This window comes from Oncorhynchus gorbuscha, linkage group LG05, assembly GCF_021184085.1.
Source record: "Oncorhynchus gorbuscha isolate QuinsamMale2020 ecotype Even-year linkage group LG05, OgorEven_v1.0, whole genome shotgun sequence".
Lineage (NCBI taxonomy): Eukaryota > Metazoa > Chordata > Actinopteri > Salmoniformes > Salmonidae > Oncorhynchus > Oncorhynchus gorbuscha.
This window is the reverse complement of record NC_060177.1, coordinates 24,480,796-24,496,008: the sequence shown is the minus strand read 5'-3', so window position 1 is coordinate 24,496,008 and position 15,213 is coordinate 24,480,796. Positions and strand designations below refer to the sequence as shown.

Below are 15,213 nucleotides of genomic sequence, written 5' to 3'. Positions count from 1 at the left end.
AAGTCCTCTCTCTTCTGTAAAACGGACACATTTCTATGGAAGAAATGAGCATGTTATGGCTCACAATTCCAATGGTGTTTGAACTGTGTTGGACTGAGTCTGGCCACCTGTCTTTAACCTACTGTAGGAAATAGCCAGGTTTTCTTTAATGACATTCTGCAGGGGTTAGTAACTCAGACACACAATGAGGGAGGACATTATTAGATCAAATAAACAATGCTTATCCCATATTCAACAAAAACATTCCAAAGATTCCAAAGTGTTTAGTAGGTTAAACCACACCCAATGAGCAGTGGCCCGGGGTTATAACAACATTATGTGGTGCAGATCACAGCTACTAAGGAGTTATAGTTAGATTGTGAAAATGAACCACAGTAATTGGAAAAATATTAGCTGGAGAATTCCTGAATGAGGCAAAATGCCATGAAGAACTTAACAGAGGCTCAATCCAAATGTCATAAGCCTACCTAGCTACAACTCCCTTAATGTATGAGAACAATGGATGTAATGTAAGATAGTCACAGCTAATAATTTGATATTGTTCAATTAAAAGAGGTTCATAAATTCATCCTAGTGTCTGAAGTTCTAGATTGCTAAAACATTCTGATGCTTCACCAATAGAAAAACAATGACTCAGATTTTTTTACCACCCTCCACAGCTCCAACTCTAAACCACAGATATCTATGAAAATATACATTATCTAACCTCTTTAACCCTGTAATACCACCAGGCCACCAGGCATCTACAGCTGTGACCTTCTGGTCCAGTTCAGGGCAAAGGGGAAGTATAAGAGGGGAGAGGACACGCATTCCAAAGCCATGACCTCACTGTACAGACCCTGAGTGGGGGTTTACAACACACTGAGTCAGGACAATGGCTCATCCTCCATTGTCATGGGGAGCACTGGCCAACCCACCTCCTCCTGCAGGGACTTAGCAGCCAGACGGGACTTGTCCAGATCCACACCCCGTTCCCTCAGCTGCCTCTGAAGCTCAGCCAGCTCCCGACGGTTCTTCTCCTTGTACACGTCTATCTGCTCCTGCAGCTCCTGGGTGGACGACTGAGAGGCCTCCACGATCTCACTCATCTACAGGGAGAGAGGGAGAAGGTATAGTTAGCCTTGCTAACAAACAGACATGCATGCACACATTGACACATACATGTGGTGTGATATTTGATTGACTAAAACAAGGATGTCCGAAGGCCTTTAGTTGGTCCACTCACCTCCCTCTGTAGTTTCTCCACTGTGCGGTCCAGCAGACTCCTCTCGTCCTCTATCTCATTCTTAGTGTTCTTGAACTGTTCTTTTTGACTCCTCTCCTCCTTCAGCCTCTCCTCCAGCTCTCTGTGGTCATGGTTCAGCTTGGTCAAGTTCCTCTGTAACAGAAAGAGTTTAGAAAGATGGGTCAGAATGGTAAGGAGGACCAGCACTTATGCTTTATTATTCTCACCAGTAAATTCTCCCGAGCTTGTGGTCAAAGCTTGGTCAATCTTAGCTGTACATCCTCTAACCATGTGGTCAAAGCCTGGTCAATCTTAGCTGTACATCCTCTAACCATGTGGTCAAAGCCTGGTCAATCTTAGCTGTACATCCTCTAACCATGTGGTCAAAGCCTGGTCAATCTTAGCTATACATCCTCTAACCATGTGGTCAAAGCCTGGTCAATCTTAGCTGTACATCCTCTAACCATGTGGTCAAAGCCTGGTCAATCTTAGCTGTACATCCTCTAACCATGTGGTCAAAGCCTGGTCAATCTTACCTGTACATCCTCTAACCGTGTGGTCAAAGCCCGGTCAATCTTAGCTGTACATCCTCTAACCATGTGGTCAAAGCCTGGTCAATCTTACCTGTACATCCTCTAACCATGTGGTCAAAGCCTGGTCAATCTTACCTGTACATCCTCTAACCGTGTGGTCAAAGCCTGGTCAATCTTACCTGTACATCCTCTAACCGTGTGGTCAGAGCACGGTTGGCACGTGACATCTCCTCCTCCTGCTCCTTGATTTCTTCCAAAGACTCTTCCAGCTGCCTCTTCTCTCTCTGTGAGCTCACACATACACATTAACATACACCAGCATAAGACAATAGGTAACAGATCTGATCTTCAATGTGAAACGTTTTATTACTGTCAATCTGATTGACACTCCTGTGCAGTTTACAGTGGCTCTCCTTTATATAACTAGCAGCTCATGTTACACTCGAGGATCTGTCTTTTTCAGCCATCTATTTCCTGTGTTTGAGGAACGCAAAATACACTTGTAACTTAAATCTTACATGAATTGATTGCTTTCATTTTACTCCTGCGACTGTTTCATACTTTGCTTGTGCCTGTCTTTTTTATTTGTTAACATTACGACTGCGGAAATGCTTGTAATGACCTGTCAAACACCCCGGTAACGGCTGAAATGGGGTCAATGGAATACAATGTCTTTCAGTTGAATCTATAATAATGCTAAAGCTTCATCAGGGATTTAACGCACCGCCTCGACACTTACATCACAAGAAAGAGAAGAAAGAAAGAATTGAATACAGTTGAAATTTTTACAAATTACATGCACTGCAATGATTATAGTGATATTATCTCTGATCTCATAAACAATGTAAAGTATCTTTCGATATGTTTAATCTAGAGCAAAGTGTGTTGATTTTTAATCCAAGGATATCCTGCTATTGATACACTTGTTTAATTATGCAAGAGAACTTGACAACAACAGTAATTAATGAGGCAGTCTAGACAGCGCATGAGAGTGAGGGTAGGGTAGACAGAGAAAGAATTTGGTAGTTGAAGTCCTGTTATGTTAATGTATCCATATATGCAAATACACCCTGTGTGTTTATGCAAATGAGGCACATAAAATATATATATATACACACAGTTGAAGACAGAAGTTTACATACACCTTAGCCAAATACATTTAAACTCTGTTTTTCACAATTCCTGACATTTAATCCTAGTAAAAATCCCCTGTTTTAGGTCAGTTTGGATCACCACTTTATTTTAAGAATGTGAAATGTCAGAATAATATTGGAGATAATTATTTCTTTCAGCTTTTATTTCTTTCATCACATTCCCAGTGGGTCAGAAGTTTACATACACTCAATTAGTATTTGGTAGGATTGCCTTTAAATTGTTTAACTTGGGTCAAACATTTCAGGTAGCCTTCCACAAACTTCCCACAATAAGTGGGATGAATTCTGTCCCATTCCTCCTGACAGAGCTGGTGTAACTGAATCAGGTTTGTAGGCCTCCTTGCTTGCACACGCTTTTTCAGTTCTGCCCACAAATGTTCTATAGGATTGAGGTCAGGGCTTTGTGATGGCCAATCCAATAGCTTGACTTTGTTGTCCTTAAGCCCTTTTGACACAACTTTGAAGTATGCTTGGGGTCATTTTCCATTTGGAAGACCCATTCGTGACCAAACTTTAACTTCCTGGCTGATGTCTTGAGATGTTGCTTCAATATATCCACATCATTTTCCTTTCTCATGAGGCCATCTATTTTATGAAGTGCACCAGTCCCACCTGCAGCAAAGCACCCCCACAACATGATGCTGCCACACCCGTGCTTCACGGTTGGGAGGGTGTTCTTCGGCTTGCAAGACTCCCCCTTTTTCCTCCAAACATAACGATGGTCATTATGGCCAAACAGTTCTATTTTTGTTTCATCAGACCAGAGGATATTTCTCTAAAAAGTACGATCTTTGTCCCCATGTGCAGTTGCAAACTGTAATCTGGCTTTTTTTATGGTCGTTTTGGAGCAGTGGCTTCTTCCTTGCTGAGCGGCCTTTCAGGTTATGTCGATATAGGACTTGTTTTTACTGTGGATATAGATACTTTTGTACCTGTTTCCTCCAGCATCTTCACATGGTCCTATGCTGTTGTTCTGGGATTGATTTGCACTTTTGCACCAAAGTACGTTCATCTCCAGGAGACAGAACGCGTCTCCTTCCTGAGCGGTATGACGGCTGCGTGGTCCCATGGTGTTTATACTTGTGTACTATTGTTTGTACAAATGAACATTTCATCTTCAGGCATTTGGAAATTGCTCCCAAGGATAAACCTTATAGGTGGAATAATCTGTCTGTAAACAATTGTTGGAAAAATTACTTGTGTCATGCACAAAGTAGATGTCCTAACCGACTTGCCAAAACTATAGTTTGTTAACAAGAAATTTGTGGAGTGGTTGAAAAATGAGTTTTAATGACTAAAACCTAAATGTATGTAAACTTCTGACTTCAACTGTATACATCTACAAAAACTGATACAATAAGATAATGTATATACAGTATGAGTGGATTTATGTTTTTCTTTCTTTATTTGACAATGAATTGAATACCTGAATTCCCACCAAAATCCCTTTGTCCATGCCAGTAAATGTTTAATGCGCTGTAATTCATGTGATGGATTATACATATTCTAAAAGTTTGGAGTATCTTCATCCACTGTCCAACAGTTGCAATTATCTTCAAATTGTTTAAAAAACATTTCAACAATTTCTATGACCGTTGCTACAGTAGTTACAGTACATTAGGTTTCTCTGTTCCTCACCTCAAGCCGGCCGACTCTGTCCCCCAGCTTGCTCTCCTGTAGCTTGGCATCATCAATGATACGGTTGAGTTTGGCCACTTCGTTCTCCAGCTCCTGTGCCCGCTTTCTCAGCTTCTCGGCCTCCTGGCTAAGACGTCCCGCCTGGCCCTCCACTGCCCCCTTGGCTGCCTCCACTTCAGCCTTCTCCTTGCCCACTGCAGCACTGCTCTGGAGAGCAGACAGAAGGGTCAGTACAAAGTAAATACAGGGTAGAAAGATGCAACGTTGCATAGAAAAGGACACAATACTGGCTTGATAACTGGTTAAAAATAAAAGTCTACGGTCTTATTTGCAAGGCAACTCAAATTCCTTCACAGCTCCTTCATGACAAGCTCAGGGGGATTTAAGAGGTGGATGCATGACAATAACTCTAAGCCTCCATTCACCTCCCATTGAACTGCCTCTTCTGCTGTAGCTTGGCCCACACAAAGACAGCATGTCACCCGCAAAAGGCTGGGGAGATTGAGGTGAATGGTCCAGTCCAGTAAATCCGCCCACTTCATTCTGAGTCCCCTGAGCATGACCAACATCAATGTCTCATTGGCTTTATCTGCCAGAGTTGTACAGTTGTGGGGCTGCTGCTTAAGCCTCATGGCTCTGGCTTGTTCAACGCTTGTCACTAAACAGGACCAAATTCCATAATTAGATGACCCACTGTTGGTGGCAGCCTGTCTTTGTATGAACTTGGCTGCTGTGGCAGGACTGTGTGAAAGGAGGTCCCTGTGTGCTTTGCCTCTGCCCAGTTTTATCAATGGAGAGCCTGCCCTGGCTAGCCTGTCTGGGCTGCTGCTGTCCTAAGGGAGAGCAGTCAATGCCTGAATTCTGTCTTCATGTAACCTCTTAGCTGACAACAACACACAGCACTCTATCTCGGCCCGCATTAAGTTTTGAATAGAAAAACAGATAGCAGGTTTTGCTGTGATGACGCTGTCAGAGAGGGATTTACTTTATATCCTGAAAGTGACCGTTTAAGAAGATATTGTAGCAGCCAGGCTCCCAAATATTTGTTCAAAAACAAGAATATCTGGAAATGAGGCAATGCTTGACAGAATGCCAGATGACAGGTTTGACAGTTTCTTGTTCTGTTTACTAAAGTGAGGAATACCCGTGCTGCACTGGTCCACAGAAACAACCAGGAACTGACGTTCATATGGAGTTGACTACTGATACAAAGGGCCAGGAGTTTTCCCTAACCAGGAAAAACTAGAAGACCTAGGTAAGTTATACACAAGGCCTAGAGTTTTTCCTGGTTGGATTACATGGCTCCTGGCCATTCTCATTACAGTACTAGGCCTATATTTAATTGACTAAATATGATTATGTAAACACGTTTTATATTTAAGCAATAAGGCACGAGGGAGTTTGGTATATGGCCAATATACCACGGCTAAGGGCTGTTCTTATGCACGGGGCAATGCAGAGTGCCTGGATACAGCCCTTAGTTATGGTTTATTGGCAATATTTATTAAATTATTTTATTTTACCTTTATTTAACTAGGCAAGTCAGTTAAGAACAAATTCTTATTTTCATATATATATATCACAAACCTCTGAGGTTCCTTATTGCTATTGTAACGATGTGCGCTGAGAGTCGGGAAGCAAGTTCAGGGAGTGAATAAATTTAATAAATAATAAATAAATGAAAATATAATACAAAACAAGAAACACAAACAACTCACAGACATGAAACAGAAACAATGACACCTGGGGAAGGAACCAAAGGGAGTGACATATATAGAGAAGGTAATCAGGGAGGTGATGGGGTCTGGTTACCAACGTAATTAGAACAGTAAAAATACATGTTTTGTCATACCCGTGGTTTACGGTCTGATATACCACGGCTTACAGCCAATCAGCATTCAGGGCTCAAACCATCCAGTTTATAATGTAGGCTATCAGTTTTCTCCCCATTCATGTTATACAGTATGCAGGCAGGGAGGGACTTAGCAGGTTCATTATGATGAGGAATGTCTGCTCCCAGGGGGATTAGAGGCAAATGGTGCAGATTAACACACTGTGGTTCAATTCCCCTTAGCCTCGCCTGGACAAGCAGGCAGGCAGACAGGCACCTCTCACTGGACAGGTCCAGGAAAAGCCTATGCCTACACACACTGCACACACCTGACGCAGATACCCGTCACATACTCCGCTCACACCTGACGCACGCACACAGATGCATCTGTTTCTCTCACAGACAGACAGACACACACACACACACACACACACACACACACACACACACACACACACACACACACACACACACACACACACACACACACACACACACACACACACACACACACACACACACACACACACACACACACACACACACACACACACACACACACACACACACACAGTGCTCCAGGTGAGCACCAACACTGACTCACCCAGTGGAGAGTGAAAAAACATTCACTAACGAAACAGCATGATAAATAGCAGACAGCTAATGTCATGAAACTACTTCAATTACAAGTCCTGTGATTATCAGTCATAGGTTTAGTTAGATACAGATGTCTTACTAAATGGGTGTCTTAAAAGGAATCTGACTTAGTGCTTGGGAAAGTGTTTGAATCCCCTCTTCTGTCATTAGAACCACTGTACTATGGTCCCTTAGTGACTCATTATCTGTACACAGAGCTGAAAGAGTCCAAAGTCCAACCACCTCGCCCCCTCAATCATCCCCTCACCACTGGGTGAGTTGGAGGACCCTCATTGGTCACTGAGGCTTGGTGTTCCAGTGTTTGAGCGGAGGGTGGTAGGCGAGGGGTTAAGGTCACCCAGTGGAGGGGAGAGCATAGAAGACAGATCATTAACCACCCCACCTCCAGGACCCACTGAGGTCTGTTGGGCCTGTTCCTCTCCCCGACACCCTTATCCCTGCATGGGTCAGCTGGGGCACAAGTACAGACTGACTGACTGATATGCAGGTGTCACTGGAATTACCTACATCCCAGACCAGGATATTCTCACACAAAAAAGTGCTTAAAATGTGTAAATGAAGGCAGTGTTCTATTTTTCGAAACATTGGGCATATCCCAAACATCTTTCACCTGTCTATGACTGTACAGAATCCAAGGACAGCAGGGGGTAGAAGCTCGTGAAAAACCTCACTGTTTTACAGGTCACTTCGCCTACTTAGCTAGAATATGTGAAGATTGTAGTATCATCTCTGTATTCAAACTAATCAACTGTGGCTGTGGGTAGAGGGCAGGTTGAGGGGGAGGGGAGCATAAAGAAAATGTAGACTCATTGAGTTCTCCGTTTTTTTTCTCATACAAACATCCCCTCACCCCCTCTTTCACTGTCCCGTTTCCCCTCCTGGGTTCTTTGAGTGTCCAGTCTGGGCACTACCACTCAGAGGGTGAGGGGGAGAAAGACCCATGCGTGGTGGAAATTCACAGGGTGCCTTGGTGATCATTGTTCCTTGTGTTTGCCATTTTTTACTCGCTCAGACTTTTACAAAGCCTTAAAATTAACAATTGGAGAGTTTAATTTCAAGGGCTCTCTTGTGTACTCTTAAACTGTGTGTCTATAGTCAGACATTAACTACCATTGTGCGGCCAGTAAAAAGAGTGACACTAACAATGCAGTGAAGTATGCATGGCCCAGTGTGCGAGGTCTGAGCTTTTACAGGGTGCTCTCAGGTTGCTGGGAACACACACAAACCCCTGCTGAGCCCAGGGAACACGCAATGGAGGGGTAATCCCACATCCAGCAGAGCCCCACTCTATTCACATTTATAGGCACATACATATCCCTTTTTAAAATGACAAGAGTGTTAATCCATTCTAGATCCACTGTCAAGAGTCAGTGTGCAGCAGGTAGGACGGAGTCAGGCGCAGGACACAGAACTCAGTAACAACGTACTTTACTTGGAAAATCACAAACAAATACCATACAGGGAAAAATATTCCAGCTCGACACAACAGAGCGACTACTTCAAAAAGAACAAACACATACCAAACCATGTGGGAACCAGAGGGTTAAATAGGGAATAAATTATAACGTAATGGAAACCAGGTGTGTTAAATCAAGACAAAACAAATGGAAAAAGAAACGTAGATCGGTGGAAGAAACGTAGATCGGTGGCGGCTAGAAAGTCGACCGCCGAACGCCGCCCGAACAAGGAGAGGCACCAACTTCGGCGGAAGTTGTGACTTCCACAACGCATCAAAATAGTATAATCTAACTTTTAACTGAATCAAAATGTTAATCTTTCAACAAATCCTGAAAATAAAGATTGTGGAGTACTCATGCCCTTGTCAGTGAGTAGCATACCCTCTGATTGGTTATCACAGACAAACTGGTGTCATCTATACTACAGAGATTAAAGTAAAAGTCCTGGCACACCCCATAACACATTTTATGTGTTTACTATCACATGCATTCATAACACTGAACTCAACCTTTTATATGAGTGCACTGTTGTGGGCATACAGCATTCACACGGTTTTAGAAATAATACCTATTTCAGACAGTAACACTCACAGTGCAAGATTGCAGTATATCAAAAATAAGTAACTCCCTCTGCTCTACCAAGACCTTGGGAAAGGTACAAAGCAACACTTCTTTGATTGAGCTGACACATTGTCAAGTTGCTATAATGTCCCAGCAGCATCCCTGACAGAAAGGCTTTGGTTAGGAGCTGAGGGGCAGTGTTCCCCCTACCTAACCCAGGACATAGGCCAGGATGCAGAGAAACACAGGATATCCCTCTACCCCAGCTGTAACAACACACGGGTGGTGACATCGTTCAAACAGACACATACTGGCCACAACCACAAGTGAATCAAATCAACGCGCAACACCACATCCTTTACAATTATTTACTTCAGTCTACCTTAGTTAGAGGGTACTGTGAGCCAAGGTTGATGCGGCCTCATAGTTTTATGGTCCTGTTTTCAAATGACTTCCATTCATGTGCTCTCCCTGAGGGAAAAGTAAATATGGGATAAGAGGGGAAGTCGAGATAGGCAATCGGGACTAAATAGAAGCACAAAGATGACCAAGGTCCTTCCAGGAACGGGTCATATCCTGTGTGATATCAAGTTAATGGTATTCAACACCATGTATTCTGTCTTCAAGGAAAGTGAATAGCATCACAGGTCACTCAAGCTTTTCTCCGGCAATGAATAAGCCTTAGTTTGTTTCACCAGCAAGAAGGTATGCATTACAATAGAGACGCTCTCCAACAAAAGGCACATAGACTAGTGTCTGCCTAGTAAAGACAGGTTTGTGATGGCTTGGGAGAAAAGCTTGCAGTGGAAATTAAAACTTGCTGCTTGAGGAGCACTGGCATCTCTCCAGTCACCATAAGATGCCAGCAATCAAATCTTGTCTTGTCCTTCGGGACATGGAAACAGAAACCTTTTTAAATGGAGTCTCTATTGCCGGGCCAAATGATAGGATTTCAGGGGTGTTTGGCTTTAATAGAGAATTAAATAGGCCAGTGCAGTGAGAAGGCAGTCACAGTAGAGCTTTGAGGGACACTGGCCCTTTGTGTCAAAAAAATGGAACCAGAGAATTAACATTTACTGTCACAAAACTCCAAGCCTCCCCAGAATGTGGCATTATTACAGTTTAGCACTTCGCCAGAAGGCCAGTGGCTTCAAAAGAAGGGAGTGGGATGACACAATGTCAAATTCCACACACAGTACTCTATTCTGATCTTAAATGGTTGATATGAGGCCAACCCAGAGTGATTATAATATCAAAAGACCCTTCAGAAACTCATTATAGTAGGACAAAACACTGACATTGAGCATAGTACTTCTTTTAACTCTTGGACGAAAGCCAGACCTTGGGGAATCATGCTGCCTGGTCGGGCTGGAGGAAAATCACAGGCAAATGACTGGGCTTTGAATGTCAGAGCTGAGGTCAGATCCTGCTGGAGGGAGAGTGACCAGTGCCACTTGCAACCGGAGCAGACTACGCCACAGGAGAGTAAGTCCATGTTAAATACTTTGCCTGTACTTGCGAGTACTCCCTACTCTGTTGGATGTTGAAAAGCAATGTACCAACACAAAACAACCTATTGAGTGGAGAAACCACATATATATAAAGTCTCGGTGTGAGCGAATTAGCTTTCTACCTCTGGTCTTAAAACTGAGGTACATCACAGTCTTGAGCACACTGACCCTCTACTCCACACTCCTGGGGGTATTTGTTGGAATCCCCAAAGCCTTGCATGCATTTTGGCAAAGTAGGCTCCCTCCCCACCAGCTCAGCTCTGCAAGGCAGTGACGCAGCAGAGGAACAATAGGCCCATGAATTCAGGCTACAGCCTCACAGCAGAGCGCTATCATCAACTGAGGAAACACACTGCCTCCTGTGGGACTCTTTACCTTCAAAAAGCCCTGAGGAGGTGCTCACCAGGCCACATGGCTTCAATGATTACACACAAAAAGAAGTCAGTCACAGAGAAAATAAAGACAGGAATCACTCAAGTGGAGGGCTAGAAGCTGGGGGATGGAGCTGCCAGTGTGTCAGGGGATGTATGAGATAGGGCTATAAGGGCTGAGGCTTGGGACTGTGGCTAATTAATTTAGGAGTGACTGTATGGTTAGGGTGGAGGGAGGGAGAGGATCAAGGCTGAGGGATGAGAGTGGGCTGGAGCCGGGAATGGGGTTTGAGCCTGGAAATGGGACTAGGGGCTGGGGCTGGTACTAGAGGCTGGGGCTGGTACTAGGGGCTAGGGCTGGTACTAGAGGATGGGGATGGTACTAGAGGCTGGGGATGGTACTAGAGACTGGGGCTGGTACTAGAGACTGGGGCTGGTACTAGAGGCTGGGGCTGGTACTAGAGGCTGGGGCTGGTACTAGAGGCTGGGGATGGTACTAGGGGCTAGGGCTGGTACTAGAGGCTGGTACTAGGGGCTAGGGCTGGTACTAGAGGATGGGGCTGGTACTAGAGGCTGGGTATGGTACTAGAGGCTGGGGATGGTAGTAGGGGCTAGGGCTGGTACTAGAGGCTGGGGATGGTACTAGAGGCTGGGGCTGGTACTAGGGGCTAGGGCTGGTACTAGAGGATGGGGATGGTACTAGAGGCTGGGGCTGGTACTAGAGGCTGGGGCTGGTACTAGGGGCTGGGGCTGGTACTAGGGGCTAGGGCTGGTACTAGGGGCTAGGGCTGGTACTAGAGGCTGGGGCTGGTACTAGAGGATGGGGCTGGTACTAGAGGCTGGGGATGGTACTAGGGGCTAGGGCTGGTACTAGAGGCTGGTACTAGGGGCTAGGGCTGGTACTAGAGGATGGGGCTGGTACTAGAGGCTGGGTATGGTACTAGAGGCTGGGGATGGTAGTAGGGGCTAGGGCTGGTACTAGAGGCTGGGGATGGTACTAGAGGCTGGGGCTGGTACTAGGGGCTAGGGCTGGTACTAGAGGATGGGGATGGTACTAGAGGCTGGGGCTGGTACTAGAGGCTGGGGCTGGTACTAGGGGCTGGGGCTGGTACTAGGGGCTAGGGCTGGTACTAGGGGCTAGGGCTGGTACTAGAGGCTGGGACTGGTACTAGAGGATGGGGCTGGTACTAGAGGCTGGGGCTGGTACTAGAGGCTGGGGCTGGTACTAGAGGCTGGGGCTGGTACTAGAGGCTGGGGGGCTAGGGGCTAGGGCTGGTACTAGAGGCTGGGGCTGGTACTAGGGGCTGGTCCTAGGGGCTGGGGCTGGTACTAGAGGCTGGGGATGGTACTAGAGGCTGGGGATGGTACTAGGAGCTGGGGCTGGTACTAGAGGATGGGGCTGGTACTAGAGGCTGGGGCTGGTACTAGAGGCTGGGGCTGGTACTAGGGGCTAGGGCTGGTACTAGAGGCTGGGGCTGGTACTAGAGGCTGGGGCTGGTACTAGAGGCTGGGGATGGTACTAGGGGCTAGGGCTGGGGCTGGTACTAGAGGCTAGGGCTGGTACTAGAGGCTGGGGCTGGTACTAGAGGCTGGGGCTGGTACTAGAGGCTGGGGATGGTACTAGAGGCTGGGGATGGTACTAGGGGCTAGGGCTGGTACTAGAGGCTGGGGCTGGTACTAGGGGCTAGGGCTGGTACTAGAGGCTGGGGCTGGTACTAGAGGCTGGGGCTGGTACTAGAGGCTGGGGCTGGTACTAGGGGCTAGGGCTGGTACTAGAGGCTGGGGCTGGTACTAGAGGCTGGGGATGGTACTAGGGGCTAGGGATGGTACTAGAGGCTGGGGCTGGTACTAGGGGCTAGCGTTGGGACTACGGGTTGGAGCTGTCTGCAGTTGTGGCCCTCTGAGAGAGCATTGAGAATCAGGAATGTCTCTGAGAGGGGGTATAACAGCAGCCCCCTGAAGAGGCATGGTCACGTCGCACCCCTCCCGACCCCACCCACTGGTCAGAGCTGGAGCATTGTAACAGAATATGCAGGAGGGAAGGGGTCTGCTGGGTGCACATTCTCTAACCAGCCAGAAACATTCTCTGACACACCCTTCTCGCTGCTCACTGTACCTTATCAGTTCACATTTTCACATTCCCTCGAGTCTCACTGTTGTGAAAAACCTGATTTACACAGAACTGATCTACAATAAGTAACTTACAAGGGGGAAGACTACAGTCTGATTATAGATTCTCTATGAATACTGTTGTTTGACCTCTATAGGTTCTACCTATAGATTAACATCTAAAGAATGGACCATGCTACAACTCAATAAAAATACAATTGAACCTAAAAATGCAATGACACAAAACAAACACACATATTTTCAGGGAGATGTCCACTCCATAACTCATCTGACCCACTTTATTCAGCATATCCCAACCATATTCCAAACCCCTGCTGCTATTATTGTGTGAAACAAACTCATCATTCATCTACTGAGGTCCACAATTACCCCTGCCCTTTCAATGGATGAACAGAGAGAGAGAGAGGAGGAACAATGAGGAAAAATGCACAACTCATGAACTACAGCTCATTAAATTAGTGACGGCTTGCCACTGCAATTAACGGGCAACGGGAACAATTTAGTGCTCCAGTTTCCAGCATTATTCTCTGCATGGGGCAGCACTATCAATGCACATTTCATGGCCGAAGGAGAGAGGAGCAGCGTTTCGATGGAAGACAGGACAGATGAATGCCAGACCGTGCACACTTTATGCTAAGCAATTTAGCAGGCTGTGCGGTTGCTCACTCACATGCAGACATTTGTATTACTTTCAATCCTGCCAATGCCTGGTGGATAAAAGTACAGTAGACTGAAATTGACATAAATAGTTTTTGTGTGTGACAACCTAACAATGGATTGTTATTTTAAGGGAAAGGCCCAAATTACTGAAGATAAACTCAAACTGATAGCAGCCAAACTGTCTGAATACTGAGTAACAATAAAGTCAGACATCTTGTAATTTATTTATAAAGCACTGGTGGTGAATTCTTGATCACAAACTCTTCCCCTCAAGCAAGAACAACAATATCTCAGAATGGGCTGGCTGCTGTGTCGGCAGGAGGAAGTGGGGGCAAAGAGAGGACTCACAAACAGGAAGCATGTGAGCCAGGCAACACCTAGTCAACACAATGCTCCTCTAGCCTTGTCAGTGGTTCTCTTATGCCTCTCTCCTCCATTAGCCCTATTTATGCTCTTACCTCACTGTCCTCTCTACCACTTCCCTACCCTGTCTTCTCTTTACTAGTCCATTTGCCTCTCCCCATCCCCTCTCCCAAGTCTTTTAAAGGCTTTGTTTGGTCCTATTTTTCTTCCTGTTGAGCCACCCAGTAAAATCTGTTTACAGCAAAATCACACCTCAACATCATGAAATACGTCCTAAAGCTTCTTAATGACACTATATGTCATCTAGGATAAACAGAGTCCAAAAAGTTCCCATGAAAAGTGATGACAAGTTGGTTTAACTGGATTGGATAGCTGAGTCTTTTTTTAAATCTTGGTTGGTTCAGCTGAACTACAGAGAAGGGAGTGTTTTTTCCCAGCACAGTTGAACCGTTTTCAGACTTGTTTTTCAGCCTTCAGCTGGGGTTGTTATTACAGTGTGTGCAGTGAAATGCAGTTAGGCAAGTGCAAGAAGAGAGAGGAATAGAGCAGTTCATGTATAGAACTATGACATTCTCTAACACTGGCACCATGCAATGATTCACTAACTCCTAGAGGACTTTCCAGACATTCATTCAAGTATGCATACTGTATGTAACATTTTCATCTCAATAAACACAAAGGCCTGATTTCCTTATAATAACACATAATGAGGGTTTCATTTCCTCAGTAAATAAACAATGGAACACTAAAGTTATACAAATTCAATGGCCTTTGGATAGCAATGATTATTTACTTGTTCCAAACCAATGAAATATCTTAACAGCTGGTAGACAATGATGGGGGTGTAATTTTTCCAATTCCAATACACAGCAGTCATAACAAAAACAACTTAAAGCATTTTTTTGTTCGAGGTAAGACGGTCCTATTGGGTTAGTTACTCAAATTAAGCTTAATTTTGAGGCACAACTTTGAAGCTGGTCGAAAGCTATCGAATATCTACTGATGCCGAACATATGGCAACAAAAACCTTCCCAAACAAACCTTCTAAACAAACACTTTTACTACCCAAAGTACACGTGATGCCCAAAGGGTTTGCCCAATTCTCCCATTAACATCAATACA

At 45.1% G+C, this 15,213-nt stretch overlaps 1 protein-coding gene across 1 annotated transcript in view; it reads right to left on the bottom strand.

Annotated features, from left to right (window-relative positions):
- The window catches only part of LOC124035723 (cingulin-like protein 1), a 43,283-nt gene that overhangs the window by 16,837 nt on the left and 11,233 nt on the right, over positions 1–15,213 (bottom strand). Inside the window, exons 9-12 of the mRNA XM_046349335.1 lie at positions 4,551–4,757; positions 1,938–2,042; positions 1,226–1,378; positions 918–1,088 (exon numbers count right to left, since the gene is read on the bottom strand). Of these exons, the coding sequence (XP_046205291.1) occupies positions 918–1,088; positions 1,226–1,378; positions 1,938–2,042; positions 4,551–4,757 (636 nt within the window). The remainder of the gene's footprint in view (positions 1–917; positions 1,089–1,225; positions 1,379–1,937; positions 2,043–4,550; positions 4,758–15,213) is intronic.